We start from the raw sequence: 25266 nt of genomic DNA on the forward strand, positions 1-25266 counted from the left end.
GCATGACGTAAATGGTATGGAATAAGGGGTGGATACTGTGCTGGTTTTGGCTGGGATAGAGTTCATTTTCTTCATAGTAGCTAGTATGGGGCTATGTTTTGGATTTGTGCTGAAAACAGTGTTGATAACACAGGGATGTTTTTGTTATTGCTGAGCAGTGCTTACACAGAGTCAAGGCCTTTTCTGTTTCTCACACCACCCCACCAGCGAGTAGGCTGGGGGTGCACAAGAAGTTAGGAGGGGACACGGCTGAGACAGCTGACTCTGCTGATCCCTGAAAGGAATTTTCCATACCATATGATGTCATGCTCAGCATATAAAGCTGGGGGAAGAAGAAGGAAGGGGGGACGTTTGGAGTGATGGCGTTTGTCTTCCCAAGTAACCATTGGAGTTCCCAAGTAACCTTCCCAAGGGCATGATGGAGCCCTGCTTTCCTGGAGATGGCTGAACACCTGCCTGCTGATGGGAAGGAGTGAATGAATTCCTTGTTTTGCTTTGCTTGCACGCACAGTTTTTGCTTTGCAGTTTAATAGAAACCGTCTTTATCTCAACCAACGAGTTTTCTCACTTTTACTCTTCTGATTCTCTCCTCCATCCCACCCGGGGGAAGTGAGCGAGTGGCTGTGTGGTGCTTAGTTCCCGGCTGGGGTTAAACCACAACAGTAAGCCAACACAAGGTGTCATCACCTGTTAATATGCTGGCAAACCTCACAGCTGGGGGACCGAGGTTGTGTTTCTTCTTCCTCTAAGTGATTGCTTTCTCTGACTGAGTGGGCAAGCATAGTTTTGCAAGGCTAAAGACCTACATTAACCATTTAGATTACAAAGGTCAAAAAGCTGTGCAGTATCCCTACCAGATCCATCTGCACTGGGGTCCACATTTGCTCGTGGTATGAAGAAAAATCTTTTGAAGGAAAACTGAATTTCTGGTACTGGCGGTTCATCTTCTGTAATAGAGATGATTTCAAGACTTCCAGTAGTGGGATTTGTCTCTTGTACCTGAGTCAACAGGAGAAAAAAGGAAAAAAAAAAAAAAGAAGATAATCACCTTGTAAAATGTTATCATAGAATCATAGAATCATAGAATGGTTTGGGTTGGAAGGGACCTCTAAAGGTCATCTAGTCCACCCCCCCTGCCGTGGGCAGGGACATCTTCAACAGGTTGCTCAGAGCCCCATCCAACCTGACCTTGGATGTTTCCAGGGATGGGGCATCCACCACCTCTCTGGGCAACCTGTGCCAGTGCTTCACCACCCTCAGCGTAAAAAATTTCTTCCTTATATCTAGTCTAAATTTACCCTCTTTTAGTTTAAAGCCATTCCCCCTTGTCCTGTCGCAACAGGCCCTGCTAAAAAGTTTGCTGCCATCTTTTTTATAAGCCCCCTTTAAGTACTGATAGGCAGCAATAAGATCCTCCCGGAGCCTCCTCTTCTCCAGGCTGAACAACCCCAACTCTCTCAGCCTTTCTTCACAGGAGAGGTGTTCCATCCCCCTGATCATTTTCGTGGCCCTCTTCTGGACCCACTCCAACAGGTCCGTGTCTTTCCTGTGCTGAGGACTCCAGAGCTGGATGCAGTACATTAAGTTATGTACTTAATGTTCATGAGAGGAGGTCTTATAATTAATTTACCAGCAAACTACTGAAGTTAATTTTTGTTCAAATTTGTCTAAGCACTGTAGCTACCTTTAATAACTCACACTGGGGGTGTGAATCCATCCCCTACTCTTTAATTACCATAGGAAACAAGAGAAAGACTAAAAAGCATATGATATCTGCACAGCACCTTACATGATCCTCATGCAGGGGCCCACTGAATTTTACTCCATAAAAGCTTTAATCACTTTCTACGCAGTGAAAAACAATTAAAACGGGCTACACTAGAATTCAGGGAAAATAGATTTGAAATGTTAATTTCTGACTCCAATTCTGCACACTCACTGGCAAAAAGAATTAGATTTTTGAACTCACAGTGGTGTGAAATAGGTCCACACTTGTTAAAGACAGTGGAGCTGGTAAGCTGTAAAACAGCATAAGTGTTTGCAGAGTCAGTCCCAGAAAATTATTACAATGACACATTTTAGGCAAAGACTACGTGTTTTGTCTGTGACACTAAATCTTTAATTCACCCGGAATATCTTTTCACCTTTCGGCAAACAACTGCAATAAGGTTTCTACTCTTTCATTTGATAAAATTTCATGTACATTTCAATGAACAAAAATTAAATTTTATATAGAATCTGCTAGCTTTAAGGCAGGGAAAAGGACAGCTTGTTGTGCATGTTTTTTAAGTATTAAAAAAAAGCCTTCTAACTTGTGCATAAGTTGTCCATCAGGAAACAAAACAGCATTGTGAAGTATGCTACACAAAAGCTAAACACTGATGTGTCATTTATTTAGAGGACATCACATGCTCCCAAAGCTTCACTCACCTCTTCCTGAGAAGTCATAGTTAAAAGCAGAACTGTTTTCTTTCTTCATTATCAAAAGAAACCAGAAGGAAATTCTGAGGTTGCTAAGCCGGTCTGCTCTGGAAAGGTTTTCACTGAGCCGCCTGCGGCTGCCCGTTCAGTCATCTGTTGTATACGGCATTATGGCAGCAGCCTGTGTAATTCAACCTGGTGAGGAGTATCAGGTAGCCCCTGATGGCATGGCTACGGAAAGGGGAAGATAAAAATTCAGCACGCTTTTTAATTAGCCTAAGAGCATCAGGTAATATTGTAGTATTTGCAAGCCTTTCTGTAACCCCTCAGCAAAGGAACACCACAAACTGCACAGGCTCGTGCTTGCTCATCTTTTATCAAAACTCGTGCAGCTGAGAAGAGGAGTCTGCCGATAGCTGTGGGTGGCAGAAGGCAGAAGTCCCAGGTGCTTCGTCTCTTCGGCACACAAGGCCCATAGGCTCACCTTGCTCTTCCTTCAATTGGTTTAGCCTTTGCTGTGTGCTTGCAGCAAAGAGCACACTTAAAGAGGGTTTTTTTAAAAAGACCCATGCTTTAGTAATGGATAACTTTTATAATTAAATATTGCACAATATTTTGGAAGTACTTTGCTAGCAGTATCTCGTGTTTCTGAAGTATCACCTCATTTGTACACTAGGATTTAGAAAATGAAAATGTTTGCTCAGCTTCATAAAGTGCTCAAGAGTAGTAATAATTTGGCTTGGTTTTTTTTACTAAGAAGAGAAATTGATGATGGGGGGGGGGGGGGGAGAAGGAGGAGGAGAGGTGAAGCAAAAAGCCAAGGCAATGTAAGTGAAACAAGACTCCTGAGAGTCCAGGGAAGAAATGAAGGTTTTCCATAACAAAACCCACGTCCCTGGAACATGGCTGCAATGAGGGAAGCTGTTCAGTCCCTTTGCTGTGCACGATGGAAACCGGCAATTCCAAAGGAGAGGATGCCACATCACAGTGCTCTGATGTTCTCCCCACTGGGCTTCAGAGACAAACGGTTGGAGAAGCAGCCCAAACTGGCCAGGTGCCCCAAGGGGAACTTCAGCCAAGGGGGAGAAAGCGAGGGCTCATTTCAGGAAACCAACAGCTCAGGTGACCCCTTCAGTCCACGAGGTGAGATGTCCTGTCCTTCCCAGGGAGGTGGTGCCTTCAATGAGGACAGCCCAGGCCAGAGAAAATTGTCTCCAACCATTTCACCTGCTCTGGCCACGCTGGAAACCCTGGGTACCAGCCAGTGCAGCTCTGCAAAGGCTCCCATGGTGGGACTGGCACCACCGGAAAGGACAGGTTTCTCCCTGCTGCCACCCTGAGCTGCTCCAAGCCCAGCCTCAGGGCATGATGTCCAGATGGGACATTGGGTTTGACCTTGCACAGCTGGCCGGCTCACCGCCTTTGACTGAGAAGACTAAAGCAGGAGCCATGTACGATAGGGATGGGAGGACATGAAAGTCGAGCCTAAAAGGAAAGAATTTGGCCTACAGACTAACTTCTTACGTGCTGCAGGACATCCTTGCTTGCCTCCCCCATGCTGCAGTAGCAGCTCAGGTGGATTTCTTGACTTTCAGAAGACAATTTAAAATGAAAGGCTAAAAGATCCCATCCTCAGACCCTTCAGCAAGTCCACCCTGACTGTGGTGTTTACCTTTGGACTACTACTCTTGTTCTGCTGGGGCAGATGGGAAAAGTCTGCAGACAGCTTTGGCTTTTTTAGCTACCCTAAACCAAAAGTTTGGAGCTGCAGATGCTATGAAAACAGGATGTCAGCTTTTGTCAGAAAAGATCACAAGAGGTTTGAGAGTTTTTTTATTTTAGCTGCCTCTTTCTCCCTCTCTCATTTTCTTATTTCCTCCCTCCCTCCCTCCCTCCCTCCCTCCCTTCCTTCCTTCCTTCCTCCCGTCCTTTCTTCCTTCCTTCCTTCCATCCTTCTTCCCTCCAAGAGCGGAGAGATGGCGGTGGCTGAGACACAGCTGTACGCAAAGGTGTCCAACAAGCACAGGAGCAAAAGCACCTCTGTACTCCTCGAGTCTCTCCTCACCAAAGGATTCCCAGCTCATACCGCGTGAGTAATGTGTTCAGCTGCCTTTGCACAGTAAGAGGTATTTACGATATAAGAGGTATTTCTCATAAGATCCCGACAGCAGGCAGCTTGGTTTTTTTCATTAAGAGAGCGTACTGCTTCCTGGGGGTGATGCCCTATATAGGGATCAGACCTGTCTCGCTTTGAATTTCTTGTAGAGCAGTGTGTATTGCTCATATTGCAGAAACAACCCGCTCTGTATCCATTTTTATAAATACTGTGTATACCTGAAGACACACGCCCTTCCACGTCTTCAGGTTGAGAGGCTTCACAATGAGTTAAGAAGTTGATGTCCATAGTTTGCTCTTGGGATATATCCTCTTTCATTTTTTCTGCTTATCACTGTTATTATAAGGGAGTTAAATGTGGATGTAACTTCTATCCAAAGTTTTTTAAGGTCTGGTAAAGATCTCCTGCTGGATTTTGCCAGTGGAAACTGTTTTAAAGGAGTAAGCTTTCCTTAACAAGATGCCACATAAGTCTGTCAGTTTTTCTTCCTGTCTTGAATCAGGATCTTGTTCCAAAAGCATGTCCTACCTGGAAAATGTAATAGTAACGAATGAGGCACTATTCTTGGCAACCCCAATGGATGAGAGATTAACTGGTGGCAGCTAACCAAGTTAATAAAAAGAAACGTGGTGGTCACTCCTCCCCCAAACATCGCTCTGGTTGGACAGGGAAGTTTTAGGGAGGATTTTCCAACTTCTGAAGGGCATGTACAGACACGTCGGTTCAAACTGTTCAAAAAATAAATCTTTTTATTTAAATGTCAAAGAACCCCTCATAAAAATATTATAGAAAGGAGAGCAATATCTCTCCCTTTTGACTGAAAATTAAGCAAGTTGAAAAGGCTCCATTTGTAAGTGCTGTGTTGCTTTTTTAGGAACAACTGTGTTTAGTGGATCAATTTTAGACACGATGGGCACAGCTTACAAGGAAACTGTGAGACCCTTGTTCCCAGCTATGCGCAGTGGAATTTTAGCTGTGCAGCTGAAAACCTGGCTCATCGTTTCTCTAGCAATACTATAAGTTTGGTCACCCCAAAGTAATGGCTAGTTTTTGAATTTTTTGTCCTGTATGTGACGTTCTTCAAATCCCCTTCGAAACACTTCCTGCTGTTACTGAGATGGGTTTGTGCTTCCCAGGTCAAAATCAACAAGCAGTGGCAGAAGTACTATGCAAATCGACATAAAATGACAAAATGTCCAAAAGCACTTTATTTTTTAATTTATTTACTTCTATTGACTTTAAGATCTTCAAAATGTTGATTGCGTTTTTATAAAACCTTTTAGTTGTCTCTGTAGTTCCTGGACTGAACAATAAATGAAAGTATTGAAAAGTCGTTCTATGGAGATGTCCCGGCCTGAGAAAAATGAGGCTGGGTGGAAATATTACAAAATCTTTCACAATGTAGAACCAGCATGCCAAAGCAACATTTCCCCAAAGAACAAAAACCAAAAATGTGAGGATCAAGCCTAGCATCAGATCAAGAAAATGGGCCTCCCCTGGTGCTTACACAGAACTGAACTCTGTCAGCAGTTTCTGTTTTAGGGAAAAGCCAGTTTATTCTCACTATAAAAACACTATTTTTAATACAGATTTTCAATGGTTTATTCCTACTCTCTATCTGAGAGAAATTGGTATATACAGAATTTATTCTATGCATTATTTTTCAATCTTCACTGCTCATCTTGGAAGCATAAGATGTCCAGTCACAGCCTAACGCTCTCCTGACGCTAAGGGCTCTACAAACCCTGCTGGAAAGCATCCTACAGCCAACGTATATGATGAGACAAAAGGTGGGAACAGGCACAGAGAGGACCACAAGGGAGCAAGGAGATAGTACTGAGCAGCAGGACAGTCCATGGTCTCAGTTCTTGCTTGTCTTACTACATTTATGATTTTGCAGGCCCTATAGTAAAGAAAAGCTGAGGTCAAGCTCCATTTGGCTTCAGGGCTGTTTGCACAGAGCTCCTCTCTGAGTGGGAGAAGCAGCGTGGAATGAAGCGGTAAAACACTCACTTTGAGCTGTAACTTTGGTTGACGAAGTCAGGCATCATTGGCTGAGCAGCGGCAGGCACTGACATTTCAACAGGATGCGGCAGGAAGGGCTGCATGGGGAGAACGACAAAAACACAGGTTGTTCGTGTTTGACGTGATGGAGAAGGGGGACCCAGCAGAGGCATGGAAAGAAAATGTGCAGTATTCAGTCACAGAGGACACAGGCTAGTTTTAGACCAGCTAGCTCATGGTTTTGCATTGATTTGGCCATGGTAGTTGATTTACTTTAGAGAAGAAGGGTAGAAGGTAAAGTTTGAGTGGAAAGACTCACGTTAGCCCTCATCCATGTTGAGCACCTACTAAAGAGCCAGGCATGGTTGCACCTACACGTAAGTACATTTAAATGTTTTTAACAAGCCCATGTGTAGTTTTTACACTAGAGAGAAGACAGAAGGCTGGGAGGAAGCATCAAGGACGAACCTGAGTCCTGCTGCTTAATGCACTCATTGCACTGCTGGTGCATGCTCAGGAGTCACAGGCATGGATGGAGGATAAAAATGTGAGGAGACTAAATGAATCAATGCTTTCAGGACCCAGTGGCCAGAAAGGATGGCCTCAAGAGAGAAGGAAAGAGATGAGCAGATGCCAAGTAATTTAGCAGGTTTTCCTCCATGTCCACTGTCTCTACTTTCCCTTCATGTCTCTTCTGAGAAGTTTGTAGACGGGTTGCAAGGCTGGAAATGGGGTTCATGGGTCCAATTGCTATTTAAACACTGGAATCCTTCACCCATCACCTAGCATTTAGTCACAAAGACTTGTTCGTGTGAAGCACATAGTTGGCATTTTGAAAGCTCTAGTGAGAAAAGGAAACACGAATCAAATCCGATCCCAGAGAATGACAGTTGCATTAACAGAGAGAAACATGAGATATTGTCCCTCATCTTGGACTGAACTGGTGGCTTAGATCTGGCTTTCTGCTGGCTTATGGGAGACCCTCAATCCAGATTTTCAAACCCCAATATAAGTATGTTTTGCTTTGTTTATATGTATGGGCTTGGGCCTGGCATCTTGAACCAGAACATTATCCTATGAACTGAGCAAACCCCACTCTGACAGTGTGTGAATGGATGGATGGTTTACCCAACCCTAAGGAAATCCAAATAGTCAGTAGGGGTGCTAAGGAACCACCCCCAGAACACAAAAGAGGACATCCTGTGGGGAGGACAGGTTACCAATCTTCCAGGAATTGAAGACTTGCAGTGGAAAAAACTGTCTGGAGGGCTTCAAGAACATTAATGTTTGCCAAGAATAACCTAGTTGTTAAAGGTCCTGTCTGTGCTGGAAAATAGACTTCGTGACCACAGCATGTCTATTCTTTACTTTCTAGGAGTTTTCTTTCTGTTATTCTGATGAATCCATTTTGTTTTTTTCCTAGGCAAAAAGCCTTGGCTGCTACTGGACAAAAGACAATAGAAGACGCTGCAAAATGGTAAGCACCTGTGATTTCTAAGGAGTGCTTTCGCATTAAACCTGGCTAAAAATCCTTGTTCATGTGCTGGTTCTGTCACTGAATTTGAAGTTAGCTGCCATAAAAAAAACCTGCATCTGAGTTCTTTTATTTTTTTTCATTTTAGTTCATGCAGAGAAAGAAATAATTGTATTTGTACTTATTCTGGGAAGCAAGATTATTTGCAGAAGGTCTGGGGTAAATCAAAAAAGCTGGGGAGGAAAGGGCAGTCTTGGGCAGAAGCAGCTACTTTCACCACAGCGATGTTAGTCAATTCATGGGACCGGCTGCTCTGGGCAGATGCACCTCCTCAGTTTTAAGCCTCCTGCTTATTTATAGCCGTGGCCACCAAGGTCTGCTCACTGCCTGTGCAAGGGAGTCCCAGGCTCCGAGCCAGGATTGTGGGCGCGCACCGGGGCACATCTGGGAAGGCGGTCGGAGGCACCCGCAGGGTAGATGTCCTCCCTGCCTCGGCACAGCGTTCGCACCTCGCGATGTGCACCCATGGGCAACGGGCACGGGGACCAAGGGGGGAACCTGGGCTCGCCGTCCCGAAGGAAAGGAGGAAGGAAACAGGGAAAATACCTGTAAACCCATGGTTGCAGTTACAAACGCGTGCAGTAACAACGTGGGGTTAAGTGGCAATGGCCGAAGGCAAACAGCCCGTCTTCTTCCCTTGAGAAAGGCTCATTATAAAATAGGCTGAAAGGCTGGTGGTCAGAGTGAGGTATCATTAGAGTCAAAATCACTTGTTAGTCTTGATCCCTGCAAAGTTTTTTCCTCTGTACCAAGACTCTCACAGAGTATTCATATGTTATTCATATGCTGATAATTGATTGTTTTGCTTTAATTGACCTTCAAATTAAATCCAGTCTTTCCTTGCACTTTCTTCTGGGTTTTGTTGTGCTTTTTTTTTTTTGCTTGGTTTGAATGCTTTTTTCTTTTTTTTTTTTTTTTTTGTGAAAAGCCAGAGGAGACATTTGAGAATGGCATGTTCTTCCCAAATAGTTTTTTTGTCAGGGATGCTACCACGCTTTCCAACAATCACTCCCAATCCAACAGCTGCGAAGCCAAACATACAGCATGTGAAGAACAAGTTGAAGGATATCATCACATGGGATACGAGTTTCTGACCTTTGCTTGTGCATTTTCTGATTTGTCTTGTTTGCTTTTATTAGGGCTGAATAAAAAGGCTGGCTCTTTTTGAGTATTTTTTTTAATCTTCAGCTAATTTTCATTTTGTCATTCTTCAACATTTTCTACCCATTTCTTCTTTTTCCTCCTCCAGTCCTCTGTTTCCAGTCATGAAAAAGGGGGGAAAATAATCCAAAAAACCCTAAAAAAAAATCTTTTTTGTTGTCTTTCATTTTCAGACATTGAAAGAAATGAAGGCACATAATAAAATGTAAAGTACACAAAAAATAAGCAGAAAAAAGCCCCATTCTCCATTAGTTAGTACTTCAGAGAGAAAATTTGTAAAGAGTTGTTATTTTAGCTTTTCATTTGTAAGAAAATAACAACCTTGTGTTTCCTTTTTCTGGTCTTTACTATGTATGCCTTCAACCACAGGAAACAAGAGTAAGCGGCGCACACGCTTACTCTCTGTGATATGCTCTTGATTTCAGGTTGCACTCCCACTGCAATGATCCCTCTTTGGACGACCCAATCCCTCAGGAGTATGCTCTTTACTTGTGTCCCACCGGCCGTTTGCATAACCACCTGCAAGAGTTTTGGAAGGAGAGCAAGCGCCAGTGCGGGAAAAACAGAGCCCATGAGATTTTTCCACACATCACACTCTGCGATTTCTTCACAGTAAGGCACAAAAGACGTGCAAGGGTCAAATATCAACTACTGGTGAAACTGGGCCACCTGCCATAGTCTTACATCAGAACTTCTCCTTGGTGATCAAACCTGACGTGACCCAGGTCCAGGCATGCTTGCTTAATATTTGAGTGTTCAGCCCCTGCATAGGCACCGGGGGCTTTCTTCCCACCACCCACTTTAACTACCCACCTTAGGCCTCAGCATACCTAAAAATTGGATGCTGGGGCCAGTGGAATGCTTCGGGGTAGCTGAGTGACACGTGTCTAGCATCCGTCTAGAGCAACACTGTGCAGTCCAGGCTGCACGTGGACCTGCCAGCAGGAAGCACTGCTCCCCACATGCAGCTATCGGCAGGCTTCAGAGACCGTGCCCATTGCTGCATCGACCTAGGGTGTTAAACCTTCCTGGCCAGGGCAGCAGTGGCTGCCTTCAGCCAGCTGTGCAGCCTGACTGCATTATCATAGGATGTAGACAACTTTGGTGTTCTGCCTACGGGAATCTCAGGGAGAGCCCTGCCTTCCCCAGAGCGCCCCAGCCAGAAGGTCATTGCTATGGTGGCGTGTCCCAGTCTTTACCCTTTCTATTGAAGCTTGGATGTTGTGAAAAAGAGAGAAGCAGAATGCACAGGGATGGAAGGAGCAAGGGGACCCAGGCTGGAGTTCAGCAGTGCAATTGAGTCACTTTGTCAATAATTTAACATGGAAGTTAGGCTCCTGAGCTGGACTCCCGATGGGCTGTTTTCTAGTCCTAGAGAGGCTACTGTCCTCCTAGGTGGCCTTCTGAATGCTGGGTAACCCTCTAGAGAACTTCCCAGCAGAGCTGCTTCTCCTGCATAGGTGATTGTGCCAGTATCAGCAAAGACCAGCAAAGAGTCACTGGTCTGGAAAAACTCTGGAGTAACCTGGAATCCAGTTTGCGTGTATTGATGGTGCGGCACATGAACATCAGCTGCAGCTGAGATGCGCTGAAACAGACATGAGATAGAGCAGCTGGACAAAAATTATTCTGTTAATCATAAACCATGCCACTAAGTATAGACAGTGAAAATAAGAGTATTTTGTTGCAAAATATTGAATGGTACCCTGTGGCCATTAATCACAATTATACAGAACAAAAATCATTAATTAATGACTGCCATGCGCTTGAAAGGTGTCAAGTTTAAAGGCCTGCCCCCGAAAGAGGCAACTGAATTGCAACCCTCACCTCACGCATCTCAGCCCTGTTTCAGGTAGCATATTTCTAGGGATAAATGCACCCTCCGGTGCTGCTCCCTGCTCCTTGGTTGTCAGCAAGAGCTGACCTGGGCGCCTCACCGGCAGAAAGTGAGACTCACTGACCTGGCTCTCACCTCCTTCTCCCGGCCCGTCCCTCTCCTGTTTCCTGACTCCCCATGTCTTTTGCAGCTCCTGGACTTGTCGGCCCCAGAGGAGCCTGCTGCATGGCACTTGCCCCAGTGCAGGATCCCACCAGCTCCTGTCCCCCCACAGCCCAGTCTGCCTGGTGCCCCCTTGGTGCATCCCTCCTCCCTGTGGCCTGAGAAATGCTCGAGAGAGAAAGACGGTCTAAGCAGGAGGAGCTCTTTTCTTCTCTTCTGCTTTTCCCTTTCAGCAGCTTGACCCAGTGTAAAGGCTAAATGGAGCAAATGGCTCTGAGGAGGAGAATAAAGCAGCGCAGCAATGGAGCATCATTAATGTTCCTGTCTTTGGTTGGACGGCACAAATTCCATCTTTGTCTCTTCACTTCTTAAATTGCTTAATTGCCACTTTTTTGTGGAAGTATGGCTCTGTACAATCCTTTAATTTGCTATGATTAGAGCATTAAGGACCATAATGACAAAGATGCCTTAGGAATTTTGCTAGGTATGTTGCTCAGCATCTGAGATCTCGAAGTTTTAGCAGGAGCGATTTCAGCTAAGGACTATAGGATAACAATAACACAAATTCTTACTTAGAATTTAAGAGGGAAATCGTGATCCCCACCTCATTTCAGGCAGTTTATTGCACACCTGTCAGACGGTAAAATATTTTGGCTCTTTCCTACCGAGGCTAAATACACCTCCTGGTAGAAGGCTTAATCTTCTATTATAGCATCAGGATACTGTGCTGATCAAACTGCCCAATATTACTGATTTTAGTACCAGGAATTTCAGGCAGGTTCGTAGGTGTGTTGTCTTTCTCAGGAAGTCTGATGCCTACACTGTTTTCTGGTGCTCCTGTATAACATAGGCTATGATAGTGGCTGTTGAGCCAGTGGGTAAAGCCTGCTCCTCCTCTGTTTTCTCTCAGTGTGAAGACCAGAAAGTGGAATTATTGTATGACACCTTAAAGCGAGTCGGTGACAGCTTTTCACAGTGCTTTCCGCCATCCATTTCCCTAACACTACATTCATCCACCAGCTACCTTGGCTTCTTCATTGGTGACAGCCATGCAAATACCCTCAAAGAGTTTGCTCTGGCATTCTCCTCAGAGGCTTCGTCCCTGGCAGGTAGGACCAACATCAGAGGGAAAATGGGTGGGTCGTAGCACAAATGCTTAGGCATGGTACTGAAAACATCTCCTGTGTCTCTGGGGGAGCTTAGCTGATGTTTTACTGCCAGCCAGCACCCTTTCCTCCTACAGATTTGAAAACAACGTGGCTAAGGGAGCATGTTTTAGACTTTGAAGATACAGCGCTTTTGTCTAGAAGCTGAAATGGTTGGCTGTGTGACTTGATAGGCCGTCAATCGGGATATCCAAGAATGGCAGGGATATAACACTCCCTATCCCCAGACCTCCATCCTCATGGTGCTATGGCCCAGCTTGATGGCCCGACTGCATCCCTGAGAAATAGGTCCTAATCCCCACTCCAGTGACATTCAAGGGAAACTGCATCACCAGTGGAGACTGAAAGGACACAGCCCCAGCATAGCTTCGTCTGGGAGAAACGAGTTCAATACATCCCAGACTGGGAAAGGAATTCAAGCCCTTGTTCATTTTTTTCTCCCAGCTAAAGCCAGGGAGCAAATCCAGTCCAGATTTGTGAATTATTTTGGCATGATTAAAACCATGGCATTCTGCAAAACCATTATTCAGCAAAACTATGATCTACTCTACTGTCAATTACTATGATATTTCCTGCATCATGCAAAGCGTGTAAGATAAAACAAGAAGAGCTTTAAAAGACCTTTGTTTCTATGTTGTGATGCGATTGATTCATTCCTAGATTGCCGTGTGAAGCCCTGCCTAAAGCAGCTCCACCTTACCTTGGCTCACAAGTTTTATCCTCACCATCAGAAGACTTTGGAACAATTGGCCAAATGCATCAACCCAGGGGAGACCTGCCAGTGGGTAGCTGCTCTCTACTCACGGGACATGCGTTTTGTGCATTACCAGGTATTGTCATCAGATTTATTTGATTTCCTGAGCCCGCGGTCAGACCCTTTGCTACAATCATCTTGACTTTTTTTTAATGAAGAAAATCAGTGCATGCACAGTACAATGTTTCAAAAAGCATGGTTGTTTCAAGTACCTCTTTGGGTTGCAAAACTGTACTCATGAATCAGTAGAAGATACCTTTATGGTAGGCTGCTTGACAGGCACGTCAGCAAGGTCTAATTCCAAAATTCAGCAGAAAAAACTAATCTTACCGTAACATGAGAAAATAAAAGAGACAGGAAATTATGATCCTTGAATATTTGCTAGGATTTGTCAGATCACAGCTTTGCAGTAAGATTCCGTTCAGCAAAATTAGTTTTCTTGATTGTTCCAGCCATGATGAAAACTGCACAGATTAAATATCAATGAGCAGGGTACAGTTCTCGATGATGATTTTGTGCTTAACAGACTCTTAGTTAAAACCAGTCAACATTTCTCCAGTTCTCACTTCCAAATTTAAATTATGGAATGATCAACATTTTTTAGTCGGATCAGTATATTGCTTTGTCACAAGTCTCATATTGGATTTTGGTCACACCCAGGAGAGCTGCAAGTAATCACAAAAATAGCTGATAATGCTTTTGCTATGTTTGCTTTCAAATAAGTCTGTACTAGTTACAGGAAAAAAGTATTTTTATGAAAACCAAGTGCTTATTTTTACACATACTGCAAATGCAGTAGTGTCTTCCTTTTTCTCTGCTGAAGTGCCATTAAAGAGCACGTTGCAGAGTGGAAAATAGTACTGGTCACTGTGTCCAGTAGAGAGTTGAACAGGCATCCCCTGAACTGCTGCAGCATGTGCAGCAGTGGACTCCGGGCAGCAGCTTGACCCTGCTGCATGTTCCCCCCAGACGCTGAGGGCCCTCTTCCAGTACAAGCCCCAGAACATCGATGAACTCATGATCAACACTGGGGACTTCATCTATGTTGACCCGACGCAGCAGTCTGACGTGAGCGAAGGCTGGGTGATCGGGACCTCGCATCGGACCGGCTGCAGGGGTTTTCTTCCCGAAAACTACACTGAGAAGGCCAACGAGTCAGACACGTGGGTTAAGCACAGGTAAGTTGGGGTTCCATGGATGTTGCTTTACGTCAGTCGCTTTTCCTGCTGGGGAGATGTGGCAGCTTTCCTTCTCACCGTGAGCTGTGGGCTGCCAGGCGGGAGCTGGAGGCGGCGTGGGCAGAGGAGACAGGGGTCCTGGGGGTCTGGGTGGGATGTTGAGATTTCTGGAAGAAACGACATAGGACACACACCCACAGACACCCAGAGTTCGTTAGTTCAGGGATAACCCCTGTTAACTCTTGAACAACCTGAACATCCTAATGAGTTTTAAAAGACCACGTTCTGCCAGGCAGGCTGAGCCTTCAGCCTGGCTCACTGCTTTCTTCTTTCTTCTCTTTTTCTCATTTCAAGAGCTTGCAAAGTTAACTTGACATGAAACCACGCAAAGGTTGCTCCACCACCTTGAGCCCACCCTCATCCTGTTGATTTATCCTGTATCAGCAGGCATCTGTCTGGCTTCCTGCGCTTTGCTCTGCAGCTGACAGCACGGCTGATGCTACTTGTAGATTAGAGCTGATTTTTCTAAGCAGGCAGGTGTAGGTCCACTTCTTGCTGAGTCCTCAGAGACAGAGAGGAGGCAACCAGGTAGTATTTCCTGTTTGAAGATCACACTTTAGCAGGGTTACACCCAATATATGCCATCAGTTCGTATTATTTTAGCCTCATTTTTACTGGGCAGATTCTAAATCAAGAACAAAGTGAAAAAGTGGATTGCAAGTGTGCAAAAAATATTGAACGGAATATGAATCCTGACTTTTGTCTACATGTGTCTGTAGACAAAATCATGATTTAAAAATCCCTTCTATTTGTGTGTGCGCGCCCATATGTTTGTGTGTGTGTGTGTTGCTTCTGCTTTTTCTACAGGGAATATGTTTTTGTAACAGCTTCGAAATTATTCACCCAAACTGAAAATGAACCTAACGTAAAGCTGAATGGAGAAGTCCATAGTCCCAGTATGTCAAGGAGTGTAACCAATGTACTTTCTCTTCAGGTAATTGTTTTTTTCCATTTCTTATCTTTGCCATGTACTTGTGCAGATATACTATTAATTAAAAGCATTTAGTAAATTTAATAGTATCTTCCTTTTTCTCCCTCACATTTTCATGTTATGTTGTAAAGCACACATATATATATAGATATACACACACACACGCTCTTATACGCTCATACTGTATGGTATAATATCTCATAAATATTTTGTAACGTGTCTGATGTATATTACTCTTGCCTTCTTTCATAAAACTCTTTTCGTTCCTGTCATAATAGTACAACATACGAGTTCTCTGCTCAGGTTTCTCTGTGCACAGCCTTACTGGGCAGGCTTGTGCAGACGTATGGCAACAAGTCTGACAAGAGAGACGCAGGCACATCTTCCCCTGACTTTCATACGGGTTCATAACAGAGTAACTAGAACAGAATTAGGCTCATTGTTGATTTTTACTTTTGTGTCCAGATTCTATGGATGCCACCTTGGTGGTTTATGTAGTCCTAGAACTTAGCACATTTAAATGCTTCATCTGCTTTTGTATTTTTAGATACATAGCTAATGCAAATAACTGCATAGAACCACAGCAAGAGACCAGCTGGAAAGGTTAGCAGTACTGATGGGATTACGTTTTTGTCCCAGTTTCAAATCAACATGTATCAATTTTTTCCTAGGTTTTCCACTGGTCTTCTGGTAGAAAGAGTAAAACAAATAAGGACTCGGTTTTTTACCTAAAGCACATTTGCACCTGCACTGCCTTATTGGCTCTGACTGTCAGGGATGTCAAGACGGTCCTTTCTGGCACACTGACATGCTGCAGAAGCCCCTTTGGGCTTGCTGGCCCCACGGCCTCTCTTCTCGCTGTGCTGGGGGATAACCCTGGGTTCATTTGTGTTAACATCAGAGAAACCTGAGGGCACCTTCAGGGAACTTCCATCCTGGGGCCTCCCAGGATGCTGTGTGTACAACTTAAGACAGAAACTTCTGCACGAGTCACACGTCCTTCTACCAGCTCTTGATTGATCTTGGCCTCTCTTTTCTAACTCAGATCTGTGGCAGACCCACCGCTTGGCCTGAGGAACACGTTTTGTAGATGCGCACATCTCAAGTCTAGGAGTTTCCCCAGCCTCTGGGTTCCTCCTAAGCAGAAGAGCAAGACCACAAAACCTCAGTTTTAAACTCTGATCTTGTGGCGGTTGATTCGTGTTTCATGGCAGAAATGCAATAGTGTTTAGCAAAATACATAAATAAAAATCTCTTAAGAATTCCCTTCTCTGCTGCTGAAGATACACATCGCTAACCGCAGTGCTGCAGCAGTAACGCTGCGATGGGTTACTGCTGAAAAAGTTTTAAAGCCTTTGACCTGTTCCTCCTTATCGTCTTACCTGTATTTAACGTGCATTGTATACTAACCCCAAACTACTTAGAACTTATTTGTAATTACATGCAGTTTGAGTAAAAAAGTGGCCTCAGAGGAGATCTGGGTTCACTGTTGACTTGGCCACACAGTTGTGAAAAGTGTAAAAGTAGTGTTCTCATTAGGAAAAGAAAGATGAGCTTGGTGTTAGTCCTGGTGTAGAAAAGAGCATTACCACTTAAATCTTAGCTACTTTCCCTCCTTTGTTTATACCAACCATATATATTAAAATTATAATTCCTTCCCTCACTGGAATTAAAAGACCTGTTATCAGCACTACCTTTCACTAGTGTACACACAGAGTTAAAACCTAATCTGTAGCCCATGAAGCTCAGGGATCTCTTTCATTTGCCTTCAGTGGAGAGCCAGTCAGGCTTACTATTGTCCTAAAGATAGGCATCTATTATAGCAGCTCCTTTCTCTCCCCCTCTGTGCTTGTTATAAACCTCCCAGGACAAGTCTGCTGTTCCTTCCTCCATCAGGCAGCATCCAGGAATCCAGACTTTTCATGCAGGTTATATATAATATCGTAATGAAAAACCCTTTTTACACAGCTATCTCAGAACGCCACCCTGCGAAGAGGTGTGCTGGTGATGCGCCACGGGGAAAGAGCTGATCAGGTCTTTGGCAAGTCAAGTCTTGGCTTCAACAGTGCTTGACTGCAGATGGTGAGTAAGATAATGGCAGGATCTTAGCAAATCAGAACCAAAACCAATTAACCCCAGTTATGGGTACAAGAGATTCGGTCCCCTATGTGTAAATGTAAACACTGACACAAAGCAGTGAGTAACATTGCAAATCAGGTACAGCACTGCTTTGACCTGCACGTATCCAGTATTTCATAATGCCCTAAAGTCCTTCATGTTTATGTTAGATAAACCCTGCAGAACAAGCAAAGCTCTTGTGATACTGACGGACGTGTGTCTCACTGATGGATGTACAACACACAAGATTTCTGCCACTCGTTACACAAGGTGGTGGTTGTCAGACCCCTCCACCTTTCTGCGCTTGAGTCAGAATCATGGTCCGTGGATCAGAGTCACAGTACGTCACTAGTCCAACCTGGGGAAGAGGAGCAAGAGCAAACCATGCTGAAACTGAGATGTCAGCACTGACCTAAATTAAAAGCTGAATTTCTTGGCCCCCTCTCTCAAAAAAATGTATGTTTCAAGGTGAAGAAAACTGACCCAGAACAGAGAAATATGTGTCAGGAGGAAGGAAGGGAACAAGAAGGTGGGAGTTCAGAAGGGAGAACTTTATGCTGAAAGTGTCCTTTGTTATGCTGGAGATCTCCTATATTAAGCATGCGAAATTCACACCAGATAATGAGGGTGGTACCTTCTGGCTGCATAATCAATTAATTGGTTTCATTTTTCTTCAGTGGAAATGTTTTTTGTCATTTTGGCAATGGGAAAAGAATATCGATGTGGAAAGGATTTTTGTTTCATCTGAGCCCCACAAAGCCGAATTCTCATGATTTCCTGACCTCTCTCTCCTCCCCCTCATTTGCTCCTTCAGAACTTGCAGAAGAGGTTCTATGTTGTTAGGACAGGTCTTTCCCCAAGCCAGTGTTGTGACCTTAAAATGTGATCTCTTTCAGGTAATAGCAGTCACCGGGTTTTTTTCATCAGTGAGACACTGACTATGTTTGTAGAACTAAACTAATCCTGTAGACATCTGAGTTCAGGCACTGCCCCATGATCCCCCAAACTGCTTAGTTATTAGCTGTCTCCTTGGCGTGGTCTCGGCTGACGGCTGCTCCCCCTTGCCCACATGGTTTCCAGGCGAGGTTTGGGGAGAGCACAGACCATGCTCCCCAGTGGGCAGACAGCGTGGGTGTTTGAGGTGGAGGGAAGAGAGACTAGCTCCCTGGGCAGGTGCCCTGCTTCATCACTTGCCCTTGTGGCCAGAGAACGGGCCTCGGCCTGTTTCACTTGCCGGTGGAGATGTCACTCTGGACTGAGTTTTCAGAACCAGCCATCCAACCATTCAGAAGAAACGAAGCCATTATAACGAAATGCCACCTGTACGTTCAGCTGCTGCCTCCCTTGTGCTGCAGCAGAATGTCCCACCTCGTTTCAGGAAAATACTACAGAGCAGATCTGAACTTCCCTTCCACCCTGCCGAAGCGGAAAGACAGCGTGAAGCATTTTGAATACGATCCTCCTTTATCTTGCTGTGGTATTTTCCAGTCAAGGCTTATAGGTAAGCTGGATAATATCCTCCTGCAAATATAAGGGTTTGGGAAGCAGGCTTTCATCACCTGCAAAAGCTCATACTGGCTTTGCAGTAGAAAAACTTCCTCACAGCACTCATTGTGGTAACACTTCTCGATGGGCAACCACTGCAAGATCTTGTGAAATAGTAAAATAGAGAGCGGGGCTCGTTGCTCATCTTTGAGACCCATTCTGCCAGTTCCTGGCAAAGAAAGTTAAAAGAAAGAAGCTGCAACACTACCTGTGCCCTGCTGCTTGTCTGCAAGGGACAAATGTCTTACGCAGTTGTCACTGAATGGGCAGTGAGGAGTGAAGGGCTGGCCACAGGAAGCAGCTTCATGGTCAGCAGAGTGTGGTCACCTCATCACAGGTACCTGACAGCTGGGTGGTATGGGTTAGTCTGACTCAATTCACTCACGAGATGAAGTTGTTCCTGCTCCCTGAGCAAGCGCACCTGACTGTGACAATGCAAGTCTGGTGCAAATGCTTGTCTCTGATGATTCAGATATACGGAGACAACCAAATGCCTAACTGCTGTTTGCAGATTTGGAGTGAATCGTATGTAATTATCTTTCCAACACTCATGTTAAACTTGCTGTTGCCACCAGAATGAGCTTTATAGTGAGCTCAGTCAGCCGATAGTGCGAAAAAGTTAATAGAAAGGGACTGCCAATGTACCCCATGTCAATGAAACTGAAAAGCTCCAAGCTGTTTTTTGCAGAAAGTATTTTGTAGTAGTTTCTTACCTGTCATGATTTGTAAAAAAGCAACTCGCTTTGCTGTTCCCATCCAGGGGAAGCTCTGCTGGACCAGGAGGTGACAGTCAGCTACGCGTACTCATCACCCGCACTCCGCTGCATACAGACAGCTCAACACGTACTGCAGGGTAAGGCAGCAAAACCGGCCAGGTGCTTTTGCCACGGTGAAAATGTCTTCACCAAACTTCTGTGAAGTCTCAGAGATGAGTAATTAAGATGTACAACTTTGTGGTTATTTGTTGTTATATTTAAGCAGGAAAGACAAGGTGGTTTTGCCTAGCTGGTAATAATAGGCAGTAATAAACCTGCTGCCATGTGTATGGTCTGGAGAGTACTATCCCATTAACTCTAGTCCTTGCTAGTTAAAATGAAATCTAATGTTATATGAAACAGAGGTATTCCACATGAGGTTGAATTCAACATTAGCAGCTCCTCATCAAATCACCACTGCCACCTCTTCCAGAAAATATTCTGAGCCAAAACCCAAATGTTTCCAGTGCTCTGAAGGATATGTATGTGAACCAGGGAAGACAGCTTTCTCCTGAAAGCATCTGTCTTTGCAAGCCAGACTATTTTAATTCCTTCATATTGCAGAACCTCCTTCCTTCTCCTTCTCCCCCTCCCTCTCCCTCTCTTCTTTTTCTTCTCCTGTCCCCTCCGACAGGTCTGTCAGAGGTTCACAGTTCGTTACCATGTTTACATCAGAATTACGATGGGAGTGCATTTCTTATGGGAATTGGTGCCACTCAGTAACCTCTCTTGAGAATAATCAACAAAATAATGTGTCTTTTGACAAGACAATTCCACGTCTAACCGTGTAGGACAATTTATTGCCCCACCAAGGACCACTGAGCGAAATGTTGTATTTTTATTCATATATTTATTATAAAATAAAGTTTATTCAGATTGCAACATTACTGAGGTCTTTTCTTCTGTTCTCTCCTATACCTTGCAGATCATCACAAGAGAGCTCCAGAAATAATAATAATAATAATAATAATAATGTAAGAATTTGTAGTGCCTTAACATAAGTCAGAGAAGAATATAATGTTGGCTTCATTTAATCAACACGATCCTCTTTTGTTCGTCAATAAGTAATTCATTTTCATTAATGAAAACATTACAGCGAACAAGATAGAACGTACAGCACGAATGTAACACTTCGAGTGTACCTTTCTCTTCTTAATAAATATTTCTTGTTCTTGCAGGGCTTAAATTAGATCAAAAGGTCAAAATCAGGGTGGAACCAGGACTGTTTGAATGGACCAAGTGGGAAGCAAGCAGAGCAATTCCTAACTTTATGACCGTGACAGAACTGGCAGAGGCCTCTTACAAAATAGACACAAGCTACAGGTAATTGCTCTGTATCTAGCTGTTAAAGCCGTATTTTTTTTCCCCTGAGGTATCTCTTCAACTTTTTATTTATCATAAACCATTATGAACACTGCAAAAAATGGGTGATTCTGATCAAATTCAAGTCTGCATGATCTGTTCCCAAAATATGATATGCTGTCAGCTGTCTTGTGCCAAGAGTCAACTTTGTTTGCTGCTCTGACACAGACACACACACACGCTTGGGAATGTGCGTGCACGTAGCACATGGGTGCACCGGCACATGCACAAACGTCTGATACTTGTGTATGGGACCTGCCCTACTCTGGTGTTGCCTTCAGATGCGCCGGCTCAGGCCCATGGTTTGTCATGCACAAGGACAGCTGCATTACAGGCATTAGTGTCAGGTACCAGGAGTTCTGGTTTTACCTTTGGCTCATGTGAAGCACATTTTAGAAATGTGAAGAATAACCTGTCAGGTAAATAACGCGCTGGCTTTCAGCGACGAAGAAACGTCACTTTAGAAAAGGTTAGTAAGCCCTTTGTTTAGGGTCTGCAGGGCAGTGGCAAGAGCATGAGCCCAGGCTGGGAGGTGGCAGCTCCACACCTGAAATGTCTCTGGTTTGTGTCACTGAAGCAACAGCTACAAGAGGAAGGGAATGCGGGGTGCCACCCCCGTGCACCCCGGGGCAGAGCCGTGCAGGGTCTGGGGAGAGAGAGGTGAGCCTGATAAGAACCAGCTGTCCTTCTGTTTTTGGGAGCAGGCAGGGTAACAGCTTTTCACTATAATTGATGTTTGTGCCCACTATAATTGATGTTTGTGCCGAATTCGGTCGGGGAGGGGAGTTGTTTTGTTTTGAATTGCTCAAAGATTAGTACTGTGCTCAGCAAGGGCTTTTTGGGGCCCTCACAAGGTGGGGGGGGTGATGCCTTTTCTGAGTACTGCCAAACCACAGCAGGGCAGGAAATGACAAACCTCCAATTCAATCTAGCTCCTCATCTTGGTCACAAACCAGGCTGTTCTGTGTTTGCAGTGCACAACCAGATCCAGGAAATTACTCAGCTAATAAAAGTGAGCGTCTCTGGGGTTTCCCACGTATACAAGAAAGGGGGAAAGGAAACTTCTCATGTCTTAATGCATTTCTTACAGCCAAGCAACTGCCTTCATTTGAAGTTGCACGAAGGAATAAAATCCTTCATTTTCTTGGATTATAGTACTTTCTGGTATGTTTTACCGCCAACAGACTGTTTTCCCTAGTTTTTTCAATAAAAAAATCACTTGCCTCAAACTTTCACATAGAAAAGGGTGCAAATGCAGAGCAGTGGGGAGTTGAGAGAGGAAGCTCTGAAGCAGTGCTAGTACAGGGTTCAGACCCCTCACAGCTCACTCAGGTCCAGGCAAAAATAGGGTGGATGAGCTATAAACTTGCACATATGATGCCAGTTTCTTCCCATCACATGCAGGGTTCAAATCCTCAGGTCCCAGGGGCTGGCTTTACTATATTCACCCACTTCAAATGACAACCTTCAACTAGGTTAAGTCCCTGATCGTTCCCTGTCAGCAGTGGACCTAACCCAAATTCTCCTGTTTCCAGTGCCACTAAGAGGCAACGTGAGTGGTGCTGAAACATTTGCTGCCCATGCATTGTGTGCTGAGATGAAATCGTCTTGAGGTTCACTGCACCCAGTTGCAGACATCTAAGAGTTGGGTGCCCAGGCTGTGATGGTTAGCTAGCAGCCTTCTTGTCGGTGGAAAGAAGGCGACTCCCAAGACAGTGACTTTCCATCTTAGATAGCCTATGTCAGACACTTAAGATGGCATGAATTTCCCTCTGAAGGGGCTTACTTGTCTCCGTTGACCTAGCCAGACACTTGAGTTGTAGGCAGCTAAGGCTGGGTGAGATTAACTCTGCCTCTCTCTCCTCTTACGCTCTCACAGAAGCAGAGGGGTGGTAGATGCTCCCTGTCCCAAAGCAGGATAAACTCTGCCTTTGCCGTTCCTGCTGTTAAAGACTGCCAGTCACAGTGTAAGCCACTTATTTCTTTCCTCTTCACCCTTTGCAAGGAGGACAGACCCTTCCTTTCCTCTTCACAACAGCCTTTTGCAGACTACTATCGTGTCCTTCTTCAGCCTTTTCCTCCAAGCTGAACTCTTCCCATCCTCTTTGCAGGCTGTGCTTTCTGGACCCCTGTTCACTGCTCCCCTCTGGATTTTCTCTTGTTGGTCCTCATCTCACTCGCACTGTAGCACTCACAGCTGGACACAGCACTCCCACAGAGACCTTAGCCTGGACTGAGCACTCCTGTTGCTATTTAGCCTGGAAACCACTGGGGCCAGTGCTGGGGATGCTCAGTTCTGCTGCAGGACGACTGGTTAATAACAGGGTTAATACTGAAGGGACTGAGGTGCCAACAGGACAACACATTAAAAAAAATTGCAGCTCTGCCAAAAGGCCGACTAGTTTTGAGTACCCCAATCTAGACTTCTCCAACCTAGCCAGGATTAATATTAGCTATGATTAACAAACCAGCATGAGCGTTTCACATGGTTTTACCACCTATTTTCTACTTCTGCAGTTTGTGCTGACATAATGTACCAAGGACTCACCTGTGAAAGTACACTGTGATACCATACCTTACTACAATATATTAATCTAATCTTACTCCTGCCTATTCACTGAATAAGGAGACAATCAAATCAGAGTGAGGGGGGCAGTCGCTTGTAAAAAAAAAAATTAACACCCTGTATTGTATCACAACACGTGGCTAACAATATTTGCCAGCCTTAGCAGTGAACACCTCCCCTTCCTTCAGAAGATAGATTAAGAGGATGACATGAAAAATAGAGGAAAAATAGAAGAAGTGCTCAGATACTTAGGAGTGGTGCATTGTGGTTAATGTCCTCAGAAACATTTTTTTTTTTAACTCTAGGAGTGAAAGTCTTCACTATCCTTTTGTCCAGCTAACGCAGATATGCCTTGTTTGTTTTGCTTTACTTATTAAGGAGACTAACTCTGAGATGCCAAATCTTGAAAGCATTCACATCATCAGTGTCTCACCTTGGTTTGAACTCAGTCAGGATTGCTAGAGCTGGTCTGCTCTGCAAGTCTGCAGTCCATACCTGGGCAGTGGTCCTTGCCGACAGAATTGCTCAAAGCACAAGCTTTTCTTAGGCATGAATATTATTTTAAATAATCTCCACTGTAAACTACAAGTTTTATTAAATCACGGTTTTCCCTGCATCTGGCGCTTTATGAGCTATGAGATTTAGCCATAAGATTTAATAGAAATTACTGTTGGGGAAGCTAATGCTCCATGCAAGCTGAGGTAGCCGTATGTCAGCCAAGTCAGTAGATAAACCTGTATCTTTTTAACCAAGTGCCTTTTCTCTGGTGTAGTCATTCAACAGTGCTAACAGTGTCCTCATATTCATCTAGATTAACATATATTTGTGATTTTATTGTCAGGGGTAACTTCCCACTCTCTTCTCTGGTGCCATCGGAAAGTTATGAAGAATATGTAAGCAGAAGCTCTGCGGTTATAAAACAGATCATCACTGCCTGCCCCAGCAAAGGTAATGGTTTCAGGTCTTTGTATGTTCTGTCAGACACTTTCAGCAACAGGAACAGGCAAAGGTCTGCCAACAGAAGCACATTTAACACGAGCTGTTGGTATTGCACAGAGCTTAAGGCAGACTCTTAGTCCTTGTCGTGGGCTACACTAAATCAAAATCAATGCAATTTATGGGATAGAAATGAAAAAGCAAAATTAAACAGAAGACAGTAGAGTACTAAATTGCAAGAGTATACTCTTTGCTTGGTCTTTCTACATTGGGATGTAGCTCAGCATAAGATAACATACTTTTCTGGAAAGCTCGTTTTTCTCTTTTCCTAGCAAATGCTTTCTCTTACTAGCTGGCATTGCTTACAACACACCAGACTTTTTCTGACCGGCACAATACACTCTGACACATTATCAAAGAGGTCTGCAAAGATGAACGACCCCAAAAGAGCCTCATACCCATCTGCTGATGGGTAACCTGACAGTGCAGCAGCTCCCTTACTACTTTTCTTTGCTTTCTCTGGTATATCAGGTGTCATCCTCATTGTGGGCCATGGCTCTTCCTTGGCTTCTTTCACCCGACCTCTGATAGGGCTCCCTGCCAGAGACAGCAACGACTTTGCCCAGGTGGTACGAAAGGTAAGAAGATTTTTTTTCAGCA

At 44.4% G+C, this 25266-nt stretch overlaps 2 protein-coding genes across 2 annotated transcripts in view; one reads left to right on the forward strand and one right to left on the reverse strand.

Annotated features, from left to right (window-relative positions):
• Positions 1-2448, reverse strand: part of TMPRSS3 (transmembrane protease, serine 3) — a 22283-nt gene extending 19835 nt beyond the window's left edge. Inside the window, exons 1-2 of the mRNA XM_009327989.1 lie at positions 2431-2448; positions 855-999 (exon numbers count right to left, since the gene is read on the reverse strand). Coding sequence (XP_009326264.1) covers positions 855-999; positions 2431-2448 — 163 coding nt within the window. The remainder of the gene's footprint in view (positions 1-854; positions 1000-2430) is intronic.
• A 1949-nt stretch (positions 2449-4397) lies between these two features.
• Positions 4398-25266, forward strand: part of UBASH3A (ubiquitin associated and SH3 domain containing A) — a 21885-nt gene continuing 1016 nt past the window's right edge. Inside the window, 14 exon segments of the mRNA XM_009327990.1 lie at positions 4398-4510; positions 7965-8018; positions 9662-9848; positions 12146-12344; positions 13062-13231; positions 14125-14333; positions 15201-15327; positions 17302-17367; positions 17370-17406; positions 18821-18943; positions 19748-19840; positions 20921-21065; positions 24512-24618; positions 25138-25244. Of these exon segments, the coding sequence (XP_009326265.1) occupies positions 4398-4510; positions 7965-8018; positions 9662-9848; positions 12146-12344; positions 13062-13231; positions 14125-14333; positions 15201-15327; positions 17302-17367; positions 17370-17406; positions 18821-18943; positions 19748-19840; positions 20921-21065; positions 24512-24618; positions 25138-25244 (1737 nt within the window).

The sequence above is a fragment of the Pygoscelis adeliae genome, unplaced genomic scaffold (genome assembly GCF_000699105.1).
Source record: "Pygoscelis adeliae isolate BGI_AS28 unplaced genomic scaffold, ASM69910v1 Scaffold154, whole genome shotgun sequence".
Taxonomy (NCBI): domain Eukaryota; kingdom Metazoa; phylum Chordata; class Aves; order Sphenisciformes; family Spheniscidae; genus Pygoscelis; species Pygoscelis adeliae.